Here is a 15,431-nt window from a genome sequence, read left to right as displayed (position 1 = left end):
GGAAGACGCAGGTATTTCTGCTTCCCAGAAGACATTCATTCCGGTTGAGGTAGGTTCTGAGTTCACTCGGGTTGTCTGTCCAAGTCTTTCAGTAGCCCTCAGGCAGGCATCCTTTGACACACACACTCTTTTTTTTATCATTTTTTTTTCTTTTTTTCATATTATTTCGAGTCAATCAGCAAAAAAAGTATCCTGAGAAATAGCGAAAGTGTACAAAATCATCAAATCCATGGAGAGACGGCCTTCCTGGGCCTCGATTTTTGGAGTCAAGTTAGAAGGATTTCTCCAAATCCAGTCTTCTGGAAATAAAAAATAGATCCGAAAAGTAGTCCTAAAGCTGCTGATCAGGAGAAAGTCTGGGATGCCAAGAGAAGGAGGCTCCACTGTATCCCCAGTCTGTCAGAGACGGGAGAGTTTGCCAAACTCTGCCAAGGAGTCTTTTACTTAGCAGCTGCGGGGAAAATCCATCGTGACCAGTCTCAATAAAGCCATCATCGGAAAAAATGCACCGAGGGGCCCGAGAGAGGTCAGAAAGATAAACTTCACAAAGTTTCCAAAAGGCTGTATACATATCTATATATTTATATATATATAAAAAAATAAAGCAAAACAAAAAAATAACAATCAGACTGTAGAAATCTTCAATTGACCTGAGATTGACGACTCGTTGTAAAGACATCACCAGCCGTGGGTTTGGTTTCTGGCAACTCCTACAAGAGGGTTCGAGTCTTGGCAGTTTTATCCTTCATTGAGCGGGGTCGGGAGCCGGAGCTGCAGGGCTGCCACTGCGGGGGCTTTTTGGGAGGGGGTCTGGCTGCTCCTCGATGATGCTGAACTCATCCAGAGGGAGTGTGGATATCTGGGTGTCGTCGTGGGTGGCTGGCGGGCTGTGAGCCGACTGGCAAGAGAGAAGGGGACAATGCAATGATGGTGGCAGGTCACCAATGCTCTTAGACACGCAGCCGTGTCTCCATTTCCCAGGTGTGCTCCCGTCCCACTGGACTTACCGTTATTCCCTTATCCTGCTGCTCCTGGGACAGGGATGCTGGGAATAACCTCTCCAGCTCATTCATATCCAGCTGCTTTCCATTCAAGTCCCGGTCATCCCTGTCCCTGCGAGCGGCCCCATTCAGGATGAGGCCCGTGGCGCTCCGCTGGCTCCTGGGGATCTGCGGGGTTGACAGCTGCTCCTGCACATTTTTGCACATCAGCAGCCTGAAAAATAAAGAGATGGAGCCTGAGGGTGAGCAAAGCCAGTTCCTCCCCTGCTTCCTTCCCCCAAGCCTGAGTCTGCCTTATCCCTGTGCTACGTTCCTTCACTCCTTAAATCCCTCCTGTAAAGTCACGTCTCTTCCCCTCACTGTGAACGGGCTTTCGGTTTACAGGGAGGATCAGGGCTTGCCAGAGCAGAAATAGTGATGCTCCAGGGCAGTACCAGGTCCCTCGATGGGGACTGGAGCTGATGGGGTGTATTCAGAGAAGCCTGCTGGGTCGGGGTGCCTGGGAGGGAGGCAGGAGCCGTGCTGCAAACAGCACCTGGCGTTCACAGGAGCCGGGCTGCGCAATCGCACGCTGCGGTATGCGCATCCTGAGATGTGCATGGGAAACAGCCCGTCATCGTACTGGGGGTGTGAGCCCCCCGCAGGGATACCCACATGGCATTAGGGACCCCCGCCCCTCGTGAGCAATGGCGCGAGCAATTCGTACCTTCCTCTGTGGGTGTCTGCCCCCAGAGGGGGATCCCCACATGGCATTAGGGCCCCCCGCCCCTCGTGAGCAATGGCGCGAGCAATTCGTACCTTCCTCTGTACCCAAACATGAGAAAGAGGACGCAGAATATGATGCACGTGACACCAATGTGGATCCCAATGATGATGCCGGTTGTTGAGGTTTTATTGTTCTGCTCGTCCTTCATGCAGTCGCAAGGGGGATTCAGCACTGCCAGAAGAAAGGGGGAGAGGGAGTCAATGGTGCTGTTTTCCTATTGCTCCTCCAGCTTTTGGGGAGCCCAGAGCAACAGCTGGAGCCTGGGCAGTGCTGGGAGCCATGTACGGGGAAGAGGAGAGCGGGGTGGGTGGCCGGGGTGTCACTGCCTGCCAAAGCAGCTCCCCTGCTCCTGGTACCCCAGGAAGGCAGTCACAGCAAGCACATGACTGGAAGGTCCGTAGAGAGCCAGCCCCATTACCCGGCCTGCTGTTATTAGACACAATTAATGAATAAAAAAGACTCTGATGTTAATTTTTACAAAACCCTGTGTCTGGGGTAAGAGGCGGCCACCACGCCAGAGCAGGCTGACGCCTGATGGAAAGCACGAGTGGGCAGATGCCAACGAGATTAGTATTTACTCCAACACAGACAGAGGAGTAATAACTGTCTCTTGAAGGTATTCCCACTGGAAGGCTTAAAAGGCTTCCAAGAGCAGCAGGATGTTTTTTACACATAGATGAATATGAAAGGTGTGATCAGTTAGAGATTCCCTCTAGAGATTTCCCCTTTTCTGCCACATAATGCAGTGCTCATGCTCTGCAGACCTTCTCCTTTCCAAAGCCATGCGTCCTCCCTTCCTGGCACCAGTGAAGGTCAAAATATCCAGGAGAGCGGAGATGCTCGGTGCACCATGTCCCACCCGAGGACAGCAGCTCTTAGTTTATGCATGGGGGTTTGTTCATGTTCATGGCCTCATCTCTAGCTCGAGCTTAGGGGACAAAACTGGCAATTACAGGAACATTTGGTTTGTCCTCTCCCCCCTGATGAAAAAGTCACCAGGTTGAACTATGCTGTGAAGGGGTGTCAGCTCGCTAATGCTAATGAAGGCCAACGGGGATGGTACAAGCCACGTGGCAGAGAAGCCACTCCTACCAGCACCAGGTGGTCCCAGCCCCACAGTTTTCCTTCATCATTATTTGTGATGCTGAAAATAAATGAGTGGCTGAAAATGAGATGGTGGGGTAGAGCCGCGGGTGTCTGGGGGATGTGTCTGGCCTCGCCACCTTCCTGCAAAGCAGTTTTCACAAACCACCACCGAGACGGACGTCCCATCTCACCTGTCCTCTCCACAGTTTCCCTCAAGGACACGAAGCGGACAGTTGAATTTCCATCCCCGTGCTGGTTATAGGCGAGGAGCTTGACTTCATACACCACCGACGCATCTGTTTCGAAGGAGACACAAGAAGGGAATTTCAACCTTCATCATTAGCGTTATCTCCCCGAGCAATGCTTATTTAGGAAACGCACATCTTTCTCACCAAATACACACAAGATATTGCAAACAAGTACCTGCTACTGTGAAAGCACCCCAAAAACCTGGGGGAGAGCTGCAGCATCTCCTACTTAGTGGCTGTGCAACACATCTGAGCTCTCCCATCACAACAGGCTCTCCCAGGGCCAGGAGGGGATGTGGATCAAGCTGTCACCATACTCACCCAGGTGGGTAATGTTGTACGCTGTTACGTTGCTGGGCAGCAGCACTGGACCTGTGTACTGGGAGAGGTGGACCTTGCGGTAATACAGCTTGAAGCCTTCGTGCTGGCCCAGTTTGATGGAGGGCTCCCACGTAGCCTGGACGGCGGTGCTGTTAATGACTTTAATAAAGAGGGATGGCATGGCTGGGACTGAAAGAGAGAGAGAAAGACAGTGGGTTGTATGTGTTTTTTTTAGTCTGCGTGATGACAAATTCCCCAGCAGCCTTTCCCTGCGGTCATTGCACCAAACAACACGCTAGACGAGATTGAGAAAAATCAGATCAGACCAGATTCTGGTTTAACAGCTTTGAACTTCTTCAGGGAGCTGTAGGAGTTTCCAAGGGTTTCCTCTGCTTGGTTCAGCAAGCAAAGAGGCTACTTTTACACTCCGGTTGCAATCTGATGCTCAGCCCCTTGGGTCAGGGCAGGAATGCAGCAACTTTGGCAATGCATTCCCAAATTCCACTTTTCTGCCCTCGCCCTGAGGGTAGTGAGGACCTTTCAGAGTGATTAATCCCCCAGGGAGGAAGGAACCAGAAGGAATGGAGCTGGAGACATCCATCTTAAAAGCATGCTAGGTACCTGCACTGGCTTGCAGGGTGCACAGGCACTTGCTCTCCCCATCGGCTTTAGGAGGGAGGTTTGTGATTCTGTGCTGGGGACTTAGGAGAGAACCGGGACATCTTCATTAACAGCCCTAAATACCTGAGCAGCCTGAGATCCCTGCACAGCTGTGGCTGGCTTGTTTTGGTAGGCAGGCACTTACCTGGCCTTAGGGGCGCACGGGGGTTTAGCTGGGAAGATGTCCCTGCTGCTGCCTGGTGTCACTGAGGCCTGATTCAAAGTCCACCAGGACGCTTTTTGCTCCAGTCAATGCCCCAAAACCCTGCCCTCATTCTCGGGGTGTGCTGCAGCGGGAGGTCACAGCCGTTTCATCCCCAGGTCCCCGGAAAGCTGCCCGGCCCCATCAGCCTGGGCTGAGAGGCAAAGATTTGCAAACCAAAGCCAGTTTTCTTGTGATGCAGATATCTGGGTTTTCCAAAGCTGGTTCTGCACAAAACCTGGTCCAGAGCCCTGTGCAGCGCTGGGGCACACAGGACCACGTTTCCCCCAAGCCTCTTCCTTCCCCTCTCCCTCCCTTTCTCATACGCTGATCACACCAACGCAGAGATGTGTCTCAGCAGGACATTTCTCTGATGATTTTTTTCACCTCATTTCCACAAAACACCCCCAGGCCAAATGCTTCCATCAGTTCCCCAGCCTTTGGCACCATTCAGAAGGTGCAAAGCACCAGGCACTGCAGGCTCTGCCCTGCCCAGGGCTCTGCTCCAGCATGGGGAGGGAGAAGGGTTTTCGGGCACTGCTCTACCAGGCAGCGAGCTCGGCTAAACCCTGCAGCAAAAGCACCGAGCAGAACAACAGCCCTGCTTCTCCAGCAGCCTCCAGGCTTTGAGGCAGAGCTATTTTTCCAATCCCACATGATTATAAGCTCAGATATCCCCAAATACAAGGATTGCTGGGCTTGCATTGGACCAATGCTGCTTTTTGTCTTGTTTTTCCCCAAAGGGCCTCTAAAGGATGAGCAGTGCAAACCTGGCCTTGACGGCGTCCTTTGGCAGAGTTCAGCACAGCCATTTAGTGAGCGATGGTGAAAAGCGGATGAAACATGGCTGTGTCAATCTAAGACTGACGAGAGCTAAAAAGGGCACTTCCTCCATTTAATAGTAAAGGCAAAACTGCACAGCACAACAGTTTGCCTTTTCCCAGGCACTGAGAGCTCAAGCTTTCCCATGATGAGATCTAGGGGAAGGAAAGACACCTCTCCTGGTGAGCAGGAGGGTCTGGGCAATCCTGTCTCTTCCCAAAGTGATGCCCTCCTTCAGGTTGCAGGGGCTTTGCCTGATGCCCTCTGAATAAGCGTGGGGAGAGGAACAAGTCCCTGCTGACCGGCGAGCATCTCCATGTGGACTCAGAGAGGAGCTGTCCTCCGTCAGGTTAATGAGATCCCATCCTGTCTGAGTGCTGCCAATGGGAAAAAATGGGTTGAAGTACTTCTTGCTAGGATTTATTCTGAGTTCATTGATGGGAAGGCTGTGCTTAGCGATTTCTGGGTGCAAAACACAGAGTAAATTCTATTTATACCAGAATGTACCATTCTTCCCAAGGCTGCATATTTTTGCGATCCAATTAAATACTCTTTTTTTCTAAGTCTCCCAGTTCCCTTTAGGGCAAAATTAGGAATTGTCTGGATCCCCCCTCTGAGAAGTTGGACTTTTGCTTAAAGCATCATTTTCCAAATCATGGGTGAAAACGCCACAGAAAGGGAAATCGCATTATCCCATGGACAAAGAAACACTGATGTGGGCCATCCTGATTTGCGAAGAGTTGGCTTTATTTTATGGTTGCAGAGCCTTACATTTAATAAAAACCACAAGAATATCTGTCCTTCAAAGTATGGAATATATAGTATTTATTCAAACTTTGAGTATATATATGTATAATATTGATTATATGTATGCACTCGCAGAATGCATGTGCTGTTTATAATGTTATTACACAAATAAGTGTATACAGATGGAGTATATCTGCGTGTGTGTATAAATATATGTACACACACCAGTGTATAGGTGCTTCACAGAAGTATATATAAGACATAATATGGATCTACTGTAAGTGAGGCATCTCCCTCATGCTAAGGGCTGGGATACTTGTTTTCCTCTTCCGTGCTGTTTGGAATTTTCCCCAGGTCATTTCAACTTTCTTCTTGAAGGTGTCTTTAGCCGAAGATGACTAAAGGAACAGTCTTCATCCTAGAGAAATGTCAAAAAGTCCTGGAGAAAACCCTAAAAAGCATTAAAAGACAAGAACAAGGAGTGTGTGCTGCTTAATGAAGCGGAGAGAGTTTGAGATTTAAAATACCACAGCATTTGTGAAATGGCATAAAGGAGAACAACAGGGAGGAGACAAGAGGACCTTCCTAGTGACAGAGGTTTATGGAGGACAAGGTTCACTTGGGTAGTTTCTCTACGGAGTCTTCGCTTCTACTTTGCATCCAAAATTACCACTGGCACAAAGGAAGGAGCACCGCACTTCGAGAAAGCGCTGGAAGCTTCAGCCAAGCGCATTCTCAGCATATTCCTAGCCCTGAAAAGCTGACCTCCCCAAGCCGAAAGCAGCCCTGCTCCTCAGTACCTTCACCGTACTCCTACTCCAGACAATACGAGTATAACATGGTCATTCAGACCAGTCTCCAGCTGGCAGCATCTCTGCTGGCCACTCCGACAAGCACTGCCCCGGCTCTGCCGAGCTGTCCCTGGCTGGCAGATTCACCCGCCGTGTCCTTTCCACGCAAGGCAGGACACGGCAGCGTGGTGACACGGTGGGTCCTGCCACCACAGGGCTTCACGCACATCTCTGTGCACATCTCATGTGTGTCATGCTGAGCCGGCATGACAATGCCGAGACATGGCGTGTCGGGGAAATCCCATCCCTTTCCGAGGGGTTTAGCACAGACCCAGGGGCTGCCCAAGCCCAGGGGAGTCACAGCTCTCGGGTGCACCTCGGGAAGGCACGGGGTGAAACAACTGGGCTGTGAGAAGAGGCAAATCTGCAGTGAAACCTTGATTTGGTGACAAAAGCCACTGGATCCTGGCTCTTTGACCTGCTCTCTCCTCTGTGAGCAGAAGGCAACAGACACCCGAGTAAAGCAAAGCAAACAAATCAAGCCAGAACTGGGGCTTTTAAATCTCTTTTTATCTTCCTACAAGGCAAACACAAGCTGGGGTTGAGTGATCTTAACCAGGCCAGCTTGTCCATCCTGAACATGGAGCTAACTGCTGAAGCTTCGTTACACAGGACAAGCCTTTTTTAAAGGATAGCAGAGCAGGACAGTGATGCCTTGAAACTTCAGAGAGCCAGGAAATTTATGATCCCATTACTGGATACCTAACTATTTCTGTCATGATTGAAGGTAATAATGACAAAAAGTCCTCTCTAGCTTGACCCAGACTTCTGCAGAAACACCAAGCTCTATGAAGCATGGCTGGCTTCTAGCTCCAGTAGCTGAACTCAGAGCATCGGGTCAAGGAGTTTCAAGTTTTGCCTTAGTCCATCCTTCTGTCTCTAAATTGGAAGGAAAAACAAACTCTAAGGGTGACCAATTCCCTGCGGAGTAGGGGAAAATAAAAAATTTACCAAGGAAAATAAACTTGCAGGGTAACGACCCAGCAGGGTGAGGATTTATTGGCATTGTTGCTTAAATGCTGTAGCAAACACCTGCAAGGGCTGAAAACGGAATGAGAACTGGATCACCCATTTGGAAGTCAATGCACTCTTTCATTTGGTCCTAAATAACATCCTCACACCCAAGGCCCTCTCTGATGCAAATTCATGATTACTGAGTGTTCATGAGAACGATGCAATGCTCCTAAGAAATTAGTCTCTGTATGTGAGACGAGCCAGGATTCAGAGGTGCTGGAGAGTTACATGAATCTCTAGGAAAATGTTCCTAAAATGCCAGCTGACAGATCACACTGGGGCTGTGGTTTCTGTCTGGTGTCTGTGTGCAAGGGTCCTGCATTAGAGCACCCACTTTCTTACTGGGGAAGCTAACTGGTGGCCACAACTGGGAGGCCAAGTCAGGGAAAAAGCCTTGGAGATCACCCTAACTTCCCACTGAAACAGAAGGCTGCTCCAAGGCAGGGATTTGTAGGTCAGGACAGCTCAACTCCACTGTGATTTCTCCAGGGTAGAGCAGAAAAAAATCAAATTTAAAAAAGTGCGGCACCTATCAAGTAAGAGCTGTGAGTACCAGAGCTGCTGGAGGATGCTGAGACACTGCTTCAATAGGAAATCTGCATTCAGCAAGCAGTTTAGGAAAAGCCCAGAGCAGCTGCAACACACGAGAGCAGCCAGACTTGCACTCACACCCTGCTACAACATCAGCTGTGAGAGGCAATGCCGCATTTAAGGCAATCAGTCGACTCCCGTGTAACAGTACAAGTGAGTTTTACACAATATCCCAGAGTATGAGGAGGAGCGGGAACAAGGAGCATCAACACCGCAGGCTATGTGCCAAAGCGCTCTGGAGTGGGTATCGGGGTGATAGGCGCTGCTGCTACACACAGAGGGTTTCAGCACCTGATGGTCCAAGCGCAAAGCGTTCCTTACCTTCTCCCAGCGTGCTCACCACTGTGACTTCTGAGGCTTTGCTGGCACCCCGGGAGGTGTAAGCCTTTATATAAAAGCTATAGCTGGTCGAGGGCTCTAAATCAGTCACTAGCTGCTGGAAGGTGTTCTTGCTAACAGCCTCCTGATACTCCATCTCTACAGGATCTGAAGTGCAAAGGAAGAGAGAACAGAGCAGCATTAGGCTTTGCAAGAGGTAAAGAGACTAAACAGATGTTGCAAGCAGTAATTTTGGTCCCTAAGGTGGATATGTATCTGCCCTTTTCGGCTGACATTTCTGCGTGCTTTGCCAGAGACCTAAGTGGGCAGCAAGATCTGACCACGCAGCTTCACCCTCCCCACCCTTTTGGTATTTACATCAGCGTTACTGCCTCATGTCTGTCTTTCAGAAACATGGGGATGATGGAGAACATGGGTGGCAGCACTGTCTACTGCAGTGCAGACTTGGTTTATCTAGTGGGCCATGCTGCTAAATTATAGGAAGGCTGAGGATGCTCTGGGCAGTGGGTAGAGCACCATACCTGCAGCTTTCCGAATGTGCAGCACGTAGCCGATGATCTCCTTGGTGTTCTGCAGAGGCTCTTTCCAAGACACCTGGATGGTGGTTGCAGAGACCGTCTCAGCCTTCACACTCTGCGGAGGACCGGGCAGCCCATCTGCCCACAGGACTGTCAGGCGAGCGCTGGCTTGCGTGGAGCCGGCGCTGTTCTCGGCGATGCACTGGTAGATGGCTTCGTCCGCCTGGTTGATCCCGTAGATGGATAGAGTGCTGCGTGGGGACATGAGAGGGACAAGCATCTCACTGAGTGCTCTGCAGCAGACGTCCCTCCCCTCCAGCCATGCCATGGTCCCCATGCTGGCTCTGATGCAGGGCATCCCACATGCCTCTGTTTCCACAGAAAGCTTCCAGAAAGCTGTGGGCTGGTGCTTTTGGGGAAGGAAAAGCCCAGGAGGTGGATGCATCATTCCTCAGATCCCGTGACTGGGCAGATTATCTCTTGCCTTGCAGAGACTGTGGTTCAAGTACAGCCAGATGGGGACACAGGGCGGGACAGGGAATGGTAGGATCTGAAGCCCTGAATTCAGGAAGATCCCAGCCACACTACAGCTACATCTCTGTGGCAAGTGCATCCACACACCCAAACCAGCTTTGACTGGCTTAGCTCCAGTACACACCAGTGAGACCCATCCAGGCACTGCACACGGTTGCTAAGCCAAGTCTAATCAAGCGCAGCCAGAAAGCCCTCTGGTGATGCTCTATAGCATTGCGTAATAGCACATTAGAGCAGTCTTAGGGTAACATTGGGAACAGCTGACTTACCCAGCAGGGTTACAGCCTCAGCTCCTGCTTCTGCATTTTCAGAAACATGATCACCACAAGCCAAAAGCCAAAGCTTACGAACAAGTCGCAGGTTTTGTCTGCAAAACCTCTGAGCGTCTTTTTGATGCTGGTGCATCAAAGCTTGGTTTCCCAGGGCAGCAACCAGGACAGTTCTTCCAGCCTGCTCTTGTGGGCCTCCACACCAGGCTTAGATGCTGTTTTCAGCCTCCAAGATAAAGACAGGCACTGGCTACCCTGATGGAAAACATCCCTAAAGGAGGGGGAAAAGCCAGCCATGTACCAACTTCCCAAATGAGCGCGTTCCTGAGCACGGTGCCCATCTCTGAACCACCTCTAGGAGTGGTGTTTAGTGGCTTGATGGGCACAGGGACAACCAGAGTCCACATGGTGTGGACATGTGTAGACAGAGTCTACATGTGGCCACCTGAACTGAAGGCCCTTTCTGAGCTGCATGACGCTCCAGCAGTAGCTGTGTACAACCGGAGCAAGTTCAGGGCCAGCCAATATGTTGCACTGCCCAGTATCTTTAAAACAACGCCAGCAAATATTGAGTCAGAAATAATTCAGCGTGCAAAACAGCTTTTCTTAATAACATTTGTTCACAAACAGGGACCCATCAATGAAAGCTCTGCTCTCTCCAGGGCTTGCGCCCTTCCTCAGAAACCAAGCCAGGAGCAATGCAATTCAATTTGTGACTATCCAGCAGACGCAGGACCCCATAAATAAATACCCAGTGTGTCTCCCTTCCAAGACATGGGTTGGGGAGTCTCACCACACTGCGTCCAGCTCCGAGCTGGAAGTGGAAAGGCAGTCTTTGATGTTGGGAGATATTTTTACCAACCCTGAGGCAGCAGCTCAGGTTATGATACAGTATGCTTATGATGCCCTTAGTCCCGGTAGGATATTCTCACAAACAGGGCATCTTGGGGAAAATTTTGGAAATAAAGCTCCAGCAGGAGCCCAGACTGGACCAACTAAACCTGGTGACAGCTTTGACACTACTGTAAATTGTATTTGTTACTGCAAATTGTGGGGATTGACTAGTCCTATAGATAGGCGATAGGACACACCCCCCCAGCACTGAATAAAACACTGCTCACCACTGCCTGCGCCATACGTGCACCGCTCTGGATTAATCCCTATTTGTGCATCTGTATTTCCAGTCCTGCCCAGTTCGTTTGAACTGTGGTTTGCTTCTGGCTTGGCATGAAGGTTTGGGAGACCACGATGCCCCCGAGCTTCAGCATCATCTCGTTGGCTTATGCCAAAGCTTGCATGAGCTTTTTCATTGCTATTTTTCTGTAAGAAATGACCCGAACCTAACCAAATCCACATCCACTGCTTGCTTCTAGGGAGAAATAAATTATTTTCTTCTCCTGCGGTGAATTCCAGGTGGACTTGGGACTTGACTGCACATAAGTAAATCTCAAGCACCCGTGCTGATGCAAGGGGCGCTTCACGGCTTTTTGGGAGTCATAATCAAAGCTGTCCTTTATGTAAATGAAAAATTGTACATGGAAAGTGGAAATGATAAATAACGTGCCACTGCCTGCCTGTATGTCAGAACAAACACTTCTTCTAATTGCAGCAAAATATTGGTCTTCCTATATTAAAATTTATTATTGCTGTTGATTTAACATTCATATTTCTGCCTTGCAAATTATCGGGGCCATGGTAAGCGAGCAAATGTTTAACAGTCATCTATTTATGTCCTGTGCCTTTGTTTCCTTGGAAACATTGTAAATGGAATATCAAATGTGATGGTTTCAGCTGATATGGTGATTTTAGAGAATCAGCCCTAAGCTCCCCTCATAGCCACGGGCTCAACGTATCTGATTAAATGGAAGGAGAAAGGCAGAGCTGGGAGGGGGGCACAGGGAGAAATGACCCCAATGTGTGGCTCAACTGTGTCAACAAGGGCTGATTCCTGTGAGGACAGATGGCAGAAGGCAGGATTACGCCGTCCGAAAGCTGTACTTGCAGTTCTGCATAAAGCAGATGTGTGGAAGAAGCAGCAGTGCTTCCTTCTGCCCATCAATGCAGGGATTATTTCTACGTGGCTGCTGTGCATCTGGGCACCCAGGGGCAGCCAGGCCAGGCTGGCATGCAAGTCGAGAGCAGCATTAAGCTTCCCAAGCACAAAGCAGCCCAGGAACAACAAGGAGTATTTAGGCTCCGCTGCCTCCAAGAGTATTTATTTGCTTTACAAGGAGAGAGGAAAAGATGTGGAGGAGGGAAGAGAGGAGCCTGGTTGGAAAGCAGTGCAAGGGTGCAAGGAGCCTGACGACAACACCATGATGCTGGGGCCAAAGACATCTCTCTCCTGGGAGGATTAGGGCAAAGCTCCTCTTGTGCAACACAGATGATATGCTGTATGCCATCACTCCTGGACAGCACTTGGCCACTGGGACCCGGAGCTGGGCAGAGCCTCAGACATCCCAGCTGCCTTTCTGCAGACGTCCCAGGGAGGCCGGTAACAGTCATGCACAGTCAAGTCAGAAGAAGTAAATAAAATAAATTCCCACAAAGTGGACATGGCAGGTAGCTGGAAACTTGCTTCAGGCTTTGAAAAGTTCATTTCCATTGAGATTTACAAAGCTGCATTTGGATATACCGCGCAATAAGAGCCTCGGCCATCCATTACCTGGGGCCCACGTTACCTGGAACGATGTGCAGACAGCAGGGTCAATAAAATGACTGGATTTTTGGCTATGCCTATAAACGTGCGTAAGGAGCAGAAACCAAGTGCAGAGAAGCTGGCGAGCAGAATGCCCAGCATCTAAACACCAGCGTCATGAGAACAAGGGTTTTCTCTCTCTCTGTCGGTCCCTCTAACACCCACTGGCAGACCTCTAAAGGAGGCTGCCGAGCTCCCTGCAAGCCCCAGCGTGAGCTCTGAAGCACGCTGGTAGCTGCGATGAGGAGGGCAGGAGCTGCAGTGAGTTACATGTACGCCAGCACCATCCCAGCTGATACCTCTGCTATGCATCCGTTTTCATCTTAACTACTGACAAATTCTTCCTGCCTTCACCCACCGCATCACCCCCTCGGATGTGGAGGGTGCGGCGCAGCAGGGTCAGTGTTCAGTCCAGCAGCTTTCCCAGGTTTTGCTGCTTTTTGTCTTTTTCTTTTTTTAAGGAAGCTCAAACAAAAGGAAAATATGTAGTTGCCATGAGAGGAGGCGCAGAGCGTCTCTGCGCGTCAACCATCTGAAATATGCAGTGTCCTTTTATTTCTCCCCGTCAACAGGAAAAAAATCTGTCACTTTGGGACATCTGCTGTTGGAAAACTTTCCCGCGAGTGCCAGACTGGCAGCGCCATGAGCACGTCAGACGAGGCGAGATGCCAGAAGGCTTTCTGCTGGTCACCAAAGCCGCTCAGCGAGCCGAGGGCTCCATCACATCTCCGCACAATGCCCTGACAGGCATTGATGGAAGTGGGGAGAGGAGCCGCTGCAGATTCACACCCGGCTGAGCTGAAACGAGAGGCCTCCGCTGCTCGAAAGCCACGGTATTCCCAAGCTGTCTTCCCAGTTCATAGGCAATCAGGATGACTGATCTGGCTCAGGTCAGGGGTCCGGGCCAGTGACCGGAGATCGGCTTTCCAAAGGCTCCTCTGAAAAAGTCTGAGAACTGAAGGAAGCCTCTTCATCGATTCAGCAGCACAAAGAAGAAGAGGGGCCCATCTGGAAGGATATCAGCATGCGCGCGCACACAGGCGCACAAAAGAGGGAGTGTGATGAAATTAATGCAGAGAGCAGGCTGTGGCTAGCGCTGAGAGCATTTTAAGTGCTGGCCGCTCCAGAAACCCACCAGCGCCTCATTCAGACGCCCTGTCCCCGTGCCCTGCTCTGCCTTCATTTGTTATGGGTTGTGTTGTGCCTTGCTGCACCGAACGAACCGCTCCTGGGCTGCTGGCCGGTGCTGTGCTGGAAAGGAGCTTTTTTCCCTCCAGTGCTGGTTGTTGGCAGCTTTGCAGAAATGCCCTGTGTTTGAAGGTTGCCTCGTACAGGCTGAGAATAAGGTGCAAAGCTTGAAGAGTGACACTTACCGGTCCAAAGAGACACTGCAGATCATCCCCAGCCTTCTACAAACATGTTCTTACACCTCCAGAAATTAAATATCATGCAGGGCTTCCTAGGTGAAATTGGGTTGTGTTATGCAGGAGAAGGATCCCTTTCGGGACAAACTGGGTTATATTTAGCAGGTACTGCAGCCCGCTGGCCAGGATCCCAGCCTGATTCTGCGGTTACAGATTCACCCGAGCGCAGTTTCTGGAGGGATGCTGCTGGTCCCAGAGGGGTGCACAGTGCCGTGGGGAACTAGCCCACCATCCCCACTGGTGCTGGATGAAAGGGCTGGCAGACTCTCAGCCTGCAAAGCTGGTTAGAGATGGTGCTCCTTCTCACGCCCCTGGGAGAGGACGGAGTCCGGCAGGACAGGGATTTGGCTGTACGGTATGTTTTCTGCAAATGGGAAGTTGTAAACGGCATCACATTTGCTACAGGAGGCACAGCAGTGGCACCATTTCATCCTGAAATGCTGACCCTTCTTTGCTGACTTCACGACACCTGGGTTTGCACTGTCTTGAATTGACACCAAGCACACAAGCTGAGCCCTTCGGGGAACCTGCTGCTGCTCAGGCACCATGCTCAGGACAAGCAGAGGCCGGCTCAGCTCCACAATCCAACTGGACACCAAAGTCTATAGCTTTGGAGGCTCTGGGTCCTTGGGTTCAGCGCTGGTCCACATCAGAGGTGGTCTGAGCCTTCCCAGGTGGGAAGGACACATCCATCCAGCTGGTGCTGCAACTCAGCCCTGCCTTGGAGCACCTCCCAGCACAGCATTGAGCTCCATGCAGAAGACCTTCAGCAAGTGAGCGGCTCCAATTTCCCATGAGGTCTGTTCCCTCACATCTATGGCCAAGGCAAGAGGGTCCACCAACTGCACTGATGGTGGTGGCGTTGTGTCCTCCTGTCCCTGCAGAGCTGGGAAGTGCACCCTGGCACAGGCAGGAGACAACAGCCAGAGCCAGCTGCTCCTTATTACAAGACTTGCCAGTCATCTGTTGAACACGCTGGCTGCCACTCAACCTGTTTTCACGAGTCAGAGAGTGCAATCACAGATTTAACTGAATCCTGTCCTAGGGAGGGAGCAGAGAAGTCTTTACATCTGCAGGACCGCAGGGAAGCACAAAACATCTCAGGAAAAGCTACTGGAAGGGAGAGTAGATGCCTATGTTGGTAGGAATGCTAATGCAGACAGCTGGGAGAGCTATCTGCTGCTAAATGGAAAGTCCCCCAAACCTTTTTCCCAGCAAGGGGCACAGGTGTTGGAGAGAAAAAAGACCCAGCCTAATCCAGGGCAGGCTGAATCTGGGCTGCCCCACAACGGGGTCAGTCCTGCCTTGAAGGCTCCTGTATAAGGACCATTCTCTGCAGA

At 50.7% G+C, this 15,431-nt stretch overlaps 1 protein-coding gene across 1 annotated transcript in view; it reads right to left on the bottom strand.

Annotated features, from left to right (window-relative positions):
* Positions 1 to 567: 567 nt before the first annotated feature.
* The window catches only part of IGDCC3 (immunoglobulin superfamily DCC subclass member 3), a 112,804-nt gene continuing 97,940 nt past the window's right edge, over positions 568 to 15,431 (bottom strand). The window contains exons 8-14 of the mRNA XM_009280489.2: positions 9,170 to 9,417; positions 8,631 to 8,795; positions 3,423 to 3,611; positions 3,045 to 3,149; positions 1,800 to 1,938; positions 1,008 to 1,215; positions 568 to 898 (exon numbers count right to left, since the gene is read on the bottom strand). Of these exons, the coding sequence (XP_009278764.2) occupies positions 746 to 898; positions 1,008 to 1,215; positions 1,800 to 1,938; positions 3,045 to 3,149; positions 3,423 to 3,611; positions 8,631 to 8,795; positions 9,170 to 9,417 (1,207 nt within the window). The 3' untranslated portion in view covers positions 568 to 745. The remainder of the gene's footprint in view (positions 899 to 1,007; positions 1,216 to 1,799; positions 1,939 to 3,044; positions 3,150 to 3,422; positions 3,612 to 8,630; positions 8,796 to 9,169; positions 9,418 to 15,431) is intronic.

This window comes from Aptenodytes forsteri, unplaced genomic scaffold (genome assembly GCF_000699145.1).
Source record: "Aptenodytes forsteri isolate BGI_AS27 unplaced genomic scaffold, ASM69914v1 Scaffold83, whole genome shotgun sequence".
NCBI classification, from domain to species: Eukaryota; Metazoa; Chordata; class Aves; order Sphenisciformes; family Spheniscidae; genus Aptenodytes; species Aptenodytes forsteri.
The sequence above is the reverse complement of the archived record's forward strand: the minus strand, read 5'-3'. Positions and strand labels throughout refer to the sequence as shown.